At 37.3% G+C, this 8214-nt stretch overlaps 1 protein-coding gene across 3 annotated transcripts; it reads left to right on the forward strand.

The window, feature by feature from the left end:
- The first annotated feature begins 3614 nt into the window (after nt 1–3614).
- Nucleotides 3615–6505, forward strand: LOC128219843 (uncharacterized). Of its 3 annotated transcripts, none has more exons than XM_052927950.1 (4): nt 3615–3631; nt 4114–4264; nt 5028–5169; nt 5485–6505. In XM_052927950.1, exons 2-4 carry the CDS (start codon nt 4122–4124, stop codon nt 5497–5499), a joined length of 300 nt encoding a protein of 99 aa, XP_052783910.1. In that variant the 5' UTR covers nt 3615–3631; nt 4114–4121; the 3' UTR covers nt 5500–6505. The 3 variants fall into 3 exon arrangements, with proteins under 3 accessions (XP_052783910.1, XP_052783909.1, XP_052783908.1); XM_052927949.1 differs by lacking the exon at nt 3615–3631 and adding an exon at nt 3815–3932; XM_052927948.1 differs by lacking the exon at nt 3615–3631 and having other exon boundaries at nt 3850–4264.
- Nucleotides 6506–8214: the final 1709 nt, after the last annotated feature.

Below are 8214 nucleotides of genomic sequence, written 5' to 3' on the forward strand. Positions count from 1 at the left end.
GACGGTTATATGCCGCCATATGTTATAAACCAGTGCTTCTATGAGTGTCAAGACGGCTGTATGCCGCCATATGTTATAAACGTGTGCTTATATGAGTAGCAAGACGGCTGTATGCCGCCATATGTTATAAACGTGTGCTTATATGAGTGTCAAGACGGCTGTATGCCGCCATATGTTATAACCGTGTGCTTATATGAGTAGCAAGACGGCTGTATGCCGCCATATGTTATAAACGTGTGCTTATATGAGTGTCAAGACGGCTGTATGCCGCCATATGTTATAAACGTGTGCTTATATGAGTGTCAAGACGGCTGTATGCCGCCATATGTTATAAACGTGTGCTTATATGAGTAGCAAGACGGCTGTATGCCGCCATATGTTATAAACGTGTGCTTATATGAGTAGCAAGACGGCTGTTTGCCGCCATATGTTATAAACGTGTGCTTATATGAGTGTCAAGACGGCTGTATGCCGCCATATGTTATAAACCTTTGCTTATATGAGTAGCAAGACGGCTGTATGCCGCCATATGTTATAAACGTGTGCTTATATGAGTAGCAAGCCGGCTGTTTGCCGCCATATGTTATAAACGTGTGCTTATATGAGTGTCAAGACGGCTGTATGCCGCCATATGTTATAAACGTGTGCTTATATGAGTAGCAAGACGGCTGTATGCCGCCATATGTTATAAACATGTGCTTAAATGAGTAGCAAGACGGCTGTATGCCGCCATATGTTATAAACGTGTGCTTATATGAGTACAAAGACGGCTCTATGTCACCATATTGTATAAACCAGTGCTTATATGAGTGCCAAGACGGCTGTATGCCGCCATATGTTATAAACGTGTGCTTATATGAGTGCCAAGACGGCTGTATGCCGCCATATTTTATAAACGTGTGCTTATATGAGTAGCAAGACGGCTGTATGCCGCCAAATGTTATAAACGTGTGCTTATATGAGTGCCAAGACGGCTGTATGCCGCCATATTTTATAAACGTGTGCTTATATGAGTAGCAAGCCGGCTGTATGCCGCCACGTATTATTATCGCGTGCATAGACTCATCGAAATGGTTGTCACGCTGGTGTGAGACCACATATGTAAAACATGCACATGTATGAGTGTTTAAACAGTTGTATGCCATACAATGATATTTACATTTGCCTACTCCTTTGTATGCAAAACAATTGACGTTCATATTGTATTTTTTCTACATGAACGCAGTAGTTCAAGCGAGCAAATTACTAAAAAAAATGTAGAGCTGTTGATGGTTATTGCATGGCATGCCCTACTGCGTTCTTACAGCATTAACCAAAGAAAAAAAATGCGAGTAATCCTTAGTTATAAACGTGCGCATAAATAAGTTCCCAAACGGGAAATTCATACAAGTGCGTGTACACTATCGTATTGCATGCTATCGGCTTGGCACTCATATATGCGGAAGTTAAATATGTGGTGGCTCACAACCGTCAGGGCAATTAAATATGCACACCTGTATAAGATATGGTGACAAACAACCGTTGGAGAACTAACATATGAGCACGAGTGTAATATACGGTGGTACACTATGGTCGAGGCACTTATATATGCGCACGCGTATAACATATGGTGGTAAACCATCGTCGGAGAACTTATATATGAGGACGTGTAAAACATATGGTTGTAAACAACCGTCGGTGCACTTGTATATGCACACGTGTATATCATGTGGTGGCAAACCTCCTCGGCCATTTATAAATGCGTGCGTGTATATTATGTGGTGGCAAACCTCCTCGGCCATTTATGAATGCGTACGTGTATATTATGCGGTGGCAAACCTCCTCGGCCATTTATAAATGCGTGCGTGTATATCATGTGGTGGCAAACCTCCTCGGCCATTTATAAATGCGTGCGTGTATATCATGTAGTGGCAAACCCCCTCGGCCATTTATGAAAGCGTGCGTGTATATCATGTGGTGGCAAACCTCCTCGGCCATTTATAAATGCGTGCGTGTATATCATGTGGTGGCAAACCTCCTCGGCCATTTATAAATGCGTGCGTGTATATCATGTGGAGGCAAACCTCCTCGGGCATTTATGAATGCGTGCGTGTATATCATGTGGTGGCAAACCTCCTCGGGCATTTATAAATGCGTGCGTGTATATCATGTGGTGGCAATCCTCCTCGGCCATTTATAAATGCTTACGTGTATATACTGTGGTGGCAAACAACGTCGGTTATTTATGAATGCGTACGTGTATATAATGAGGTGGCAGTCAGCCTCAGGCATTAATATATACACAGGTGTATAATATGTGGTGACAAACAATTGTCGGAGCATATTGGCTTACGCTCGTGGGACATCATTCATGTAAGCGAGTTTTTAATATGTGGTGGCTTACAAATGTCATTAAAATCATATTAGCGCCCGTGTATAACATGTCGAAAATTATAACCCTCGGGGTATTCATATATGCCTATATTTATAATATTTGGTGGGAAAAGGCTGACGGGGCATTCATATAAGCGAGTTTCTTATATATGGTAGTATACAACCGTTTAATATAATACTAATATATGAGTGCCCGACGTTTGCATGCTCCACATATAATAACGTGCGAATATATGAGTGCCCGACGTTTGCATGCTCCACATATAATAACGTGCGAATATATGAGTGCCCGACGTTTGCATGCTCCACATATTATAACGTGCGAATATATGAGTGCCCGACGTTTGCATGCTCCACATATTATAAACGTGCGAATATATGAGTGCCCGACGTTTGCATGCTCCACATATTATAAACGTGCGAATATAAGAGTGCCCGACGGTTGCATGCTCCACATATTATAAACGTGCGAATATATGAGAGCCCGACGTTTGCATGCTCCACATATAATAAACGTGCGAATATATGAGTGCCCGACGTTTGCATGCTCCACATATAATAACGTGCGAATATATGAGTGCCCGACGTTTGCATGCTCCACATATAATAACGTGCGAATATATGAGTGCCCGACGTTTGCATGCTCCACATATAATAACGTGCGAATATATGAGTGCCCGACGTTTGCATGCTCCACATATTATAAACGTGCGAATATATGAGTGCCCGACGTTTGCATGCTCCACATATTATAAACGTGCGAATATAAGAGTGCCCGACGGTTGCATGCTCCACATATTATAAACGTGCGAATATATGAGAGCCCGACGGTTGCATGCTCCACATATTATAAACGTGCGAATATATGAGTGCCCGACGTTTGCATGCTCCACATATTATAAACGTGCGAATATATGAGTGCCCGACGGTTGCATGCTCCACATATTATAAACGTGCGAATACATGAGTGCCCCGACGGTTGCATGCTCCACATATTATAAACGTGCGAATACATGAGTGCCCCGACGGTTGCATGGTTCACATATTATACACGTGCGAATATATAAATGTGACAACTTTACAGCTTCATGCCAACAAATGTTAAAACGTGCGAAATTATGAGTGTCCCGACCCTGTATGCCTCCGCATACCATAAACGTACGCATATATGAATGCCTCCACTTACGATAAAATGCTGCTATTTAAGATTGAAGTGTGCTCGGGTATGCTAAAGTCTAGACATTTCGATATCATCTATGTAAGTTGCTTTAAGTTTTACCTTCAGTTAGTTTATGCGCATAATACTTAATTTTACAATCAAAACAATGGAAATAACCACGTATTTTCTCATGAATCATGCCATTTTAACAATAACCTGAAGAGGAAGTTTAAAATATTTATTGAACATAACGTAAATTATAATGATCATAATGGGTTGATAAGTATTTACAGAGGTGTCTTTTGTCAATAATCAATACAATTTACTGAATCATTTGATCTTGTATTTAAAACTTGATTTACCAAATAACACGGAGGAATGCATAAACAGTAGATATAAGGTGATTCTTTACGAATTGCGAACGTTTAAAATATTAAAATGTAAAGAATATACACGTGGGAATAATGGAATATTAAAGGAAATTGATGTGCAATATATTTGAATATATATACTTTTCAATAAGTAAATTTATTTTGTTTGAATAAATGTTAAAATGAAATTAATTGGCAGCATATCATTAGCTCTAGTAATGTATCACGTGGCTGTTGCGCATGCGCGTGTGGACTGTACTCAGAAATCCTATGATGGCCGTAAAACAACGAGCGGAAAGCTGTTTTGTGGACCATACTATTACGAGTGCGGGGACAATGTCGGAAACGGCTGTTGCAGCTTGTAAGTCTACATACCACGTACTACCATGACTTGCTAAAACAATTTCTAGAGAATCTTAAGTTCCAAATAATATGATTAAGCTAAGCTCACTATTTTTGATTTTCAATATTTCGTGTAATATTTACTTCTTTAAGAGTTTTTATACTTTAGATAGGAAATATCTTTATGATAATCACAATTGAAAAAAATTTCATTTATCAAAATTAAATTTAAGTATGTATTTTGGCTCATTATAATAAGCTACTTAAGCCAATTAAGCCTAAGAAGTTTCGTGAAATTAGGGCACGTACAGTTAATTACTTTGTTGGTGTTGTAATCATATGAAAGCAATATTGTTTTTGCATGTTCACATGTATTTAAAGTAAGGGACGATCATCACTGAACGACTTTACCACCTAGGGTGATGGTCGAATATCCGAGACACATATGACCATCTATAGACCAGCATGTATCGTTAACCTACATTTATCTAATATTCTGTATGAAAGTGCTGCTGTAGCGCATAATAGGCGAGGTCTTGTCGTCACCCCAGTTCAATGCTTCAAATACTGCATATAGAAATAGAAGCAGGTATTGAATTATTGAAATCAAGTGACGATGTGTGTCCACCTTTCGCAGAAATATTCATGAATTCGAGCCTAATTAACCTATGTTTCTACGCGACCCAAATGAAAAAAGCAATAGTACCCGTCATAGCGCCGTTTAAAATCGAGCTAAATTGGAAATGAATATGGTAATAACATAATGCATAACTCTTAAATAGGGTCATGGTGTCTCCTCTACAACTGACGCTTGTCATCCTTGGGCCGGCATCGCTACTGTGCTCCATAGCCTTTCTCGCCTTCATTATCAAGGTGGTTCTGCAGACGCGCCACGAAGATGATGGTGTAGACACCTCAGCCGAAGTAATACCTTACTTAGTTTCATTCCAAACATATTCGATTGCGGATGGAAACTTAAATAAGTCCAATAGTGTTTATCATCACAGTTGGTATATCCACTGAGACCCATATTCTTCTTCTGTTGGTGGAAATTATTTAAAACTATGTTCAACTGTTAATTTTGTTGCCTGGTGACCCCGCATTTTTTCGGAATAATTTGAAAGATTTTGATTTTATGTGCAGGAAAAGAATAATCAAAATGTATTCCAAACACGCTTTGTCTTGATAAATTGCAAAGTACCTTCATTATGTTAATTCTGTTGTTTTTTTTCATTTCAGGTCAAAGTGTTCTAACTAACTACTAGCGATTTTCGATATAGACCTTATTAACCGAAGGGGGTATAAGCTGAAATAGAATGTGTATGTGCACTGTATGAAAAGGAATGGGTGGAATTTCGGAAAAAATCCTTAGAAGACATCACCCGTTTGATTGTACATTTTTGCAAAGTGTATAACTTTTTTTTTTTAAATACTTCATTCCTGAGATATATCTAAAAATGTGGTACAGCAGTAATATTGGTATCAAAAGTGAAATAATCGTGAGGTTGCGACATATGTAAGATACTGTACATGTGAACTATCGTTCTACGTTCCTACTCAAACCTGTGTGTAACCTGGTATCGTTAGAAACGGTTAATGATAAATTATACACACACTTTGATGACGTGGTTTTCAAAAAGTAGTTCATGCATACACGTATTGTTTTGCAACCTCACTATTAATTTTGTTGTGATTTTGACCTAGGTTATATCTTATTAGTGTATGTGTATTTTATGTAAAGGACTTTCAATATATATGTGATAGTTATATGGCAACATATTGTGTAATATTCTGTATAAAAGTATGTTAGGCTATAATATTAAAGATTAGTAGCGAAGCAACATACCTAATGATATATGGCTTTTTTCCTTAAAGAAATTATTCAGAAAATGCGCACAATGGGATATGTTTCAAACAGTGCTTTGATAATTGAAATGTGAATGATTTAATATAACTATTTCATTATTGAAAAGAAACAACAATACATAGAAGGAATTTCGCTGTTGCTGTTGTATTTGTTGGTGTTAAGGGATATTTGATTTGCTTGTTTGGGATAATGAATTGTTCGGATTGATCACTTTAGACAACCCTAGCTAAAATAAAAGCAACATATATCATCGCTTGTAATTGCATATATAAGTGTGGTTTATTAGGATATAAGGCGCCACTTTCAATGGGCTCTTGTTGGTCCTTTAATATATTGTATATGTGTGTAACCATTACAGCATACTTAGACATGTTTTAAATATAAAATCAAGCATTAATGCAAACGTGTGAGATTTGTTTTATATTTCCGATGCCTGTGTGTTTGTTTGTTCATGAGAACAAATGCAACATACGCGGATCCAAATGCTCTTATGATGTCGTTTCATCAAGCAAGCAAGGGTCATAACTCTCCAATTATTTAAGACCAAGTTATGGACCTTGCCTAATGTCACTGGCAACATACCTTATATGAACTAAGTTTTATGTGAATATCTTGAACAGTTGGCGAAGTTTTTTGCAAATGACAAAATAGTTTAACTGGAAAAAATAAAGTACAGTCGAAACCCGTTGGCTCGAACTCCCAGGGACCGGCGAAAATACCTCGAGCCAAAGGGGAATGCTTATCTTCAGTAGAAAAAAAACAGTTCCTTTACATCCAGTTCAAGGTAACAAGGACATCGAGCCAAGCGAGTTCGAGCGAGTTCGAGCCAACGGGGTTCGACTGTACAAAGTAATGAGCACATGTGAGTACTATTACGTAACATATGCACTTGTGAAAATATGAAAAGGTAATCGGGTTATAGCCTATGTTAACGTTTACACCAAGACAATGCCAATACCTAAATAAATCGAAAAAATAGACGATTTTATATAAATCGACCTTTATCAGCGGTGCAGCAAAACTAAGAGGAAAGTTAAAACTTGATCCTATCATTTGAACAAATATGTTCATAATCATGTAAAAGTCTACACAAATAGTCTGCGTTTAAGCTTAACCAGACTGAGTAAGGCTTGATAGTGTACAGGTCAATTTAATTGATATCAATGTATTCTTTTGAAGCAAATAGAGGATATTTTTGCCACTTGTAAGAATGTGTATTTCTATGACACTCGTGTATAAAGTACGATCTTACACTGAAATCAACAATTTTTCTCTTCTTTCATTATTATTTTCGGATATTTTTTGGTTTTTCAATATATATTTCTGAGACCCCCTTGCTAACCACCCACCCGTGGGACGCCTCTAAAGCACCGTTTTGATTGCAGAAGAATGTCGTTCCTACGCCGGGTTTTGGAGAAACAGTTTTTCATTACATGTATTTGTTTCTTAGCCGGTTTTAAACAATCATTTATAAACTTTGATTAATGCAATAATTTAACAGTTAGGGCTGAATTTGTTTTGTTTTCTTAAATTGAACAAGGCATGAATGCATTGACCAAATTAGACTCGTTTTTACACAAAAAGGTTTATTAGAAATTTTGATTGACTGGATTAAAAGTAAGATTTTGATTAAAGGGAAGTAACTGAACTTGATTTTAAAAGTAGTTCTGAAAGTTAATATTTTCACTCGTTAGACTGCAGTGAAACTAATAAAACATCTAATTTAAACGACAACCATGAACTTAAGTGTTTTTTTATACAAGCAAATTCAACTCAAGCAACTATTCCAATTACAATGAAAGCACTGATAGGGTTGGAAGTCGCGACAAACGTAATTTTACCTTATTTTAATTATCTTTCACAGGCAATATAAGTCGAATCAAACTTATATTTTGAGAAGCCCTAACATTTAACCGATAAGTGCCTGTTATAACGTTATAATAGGTTATGTAAATTAATGATTTTTTTTTTTAATTAAATCAGCTATTTACATAGCAGCAACTGATAAACGTATATGTACGAGGACATATTCACATTGCTTTCATCTTGCAAAAGTATTGCTACTAAAAAGTAAATTAAATGAAACCCGGTATTGGGATTGG

Source organism: Mya arenaria, chromosome 15, assembly GCF_026914265.1.
Source record: "Mya arenaria isolate MELC-2E11 chromosome 15, ASM2691426v1".
Taxonomy (NCBI): Eukaryota; Metazoa; Mollusca; class Bivalvia; order Myida; family Myidae; genus Mya; species Mya arenaria.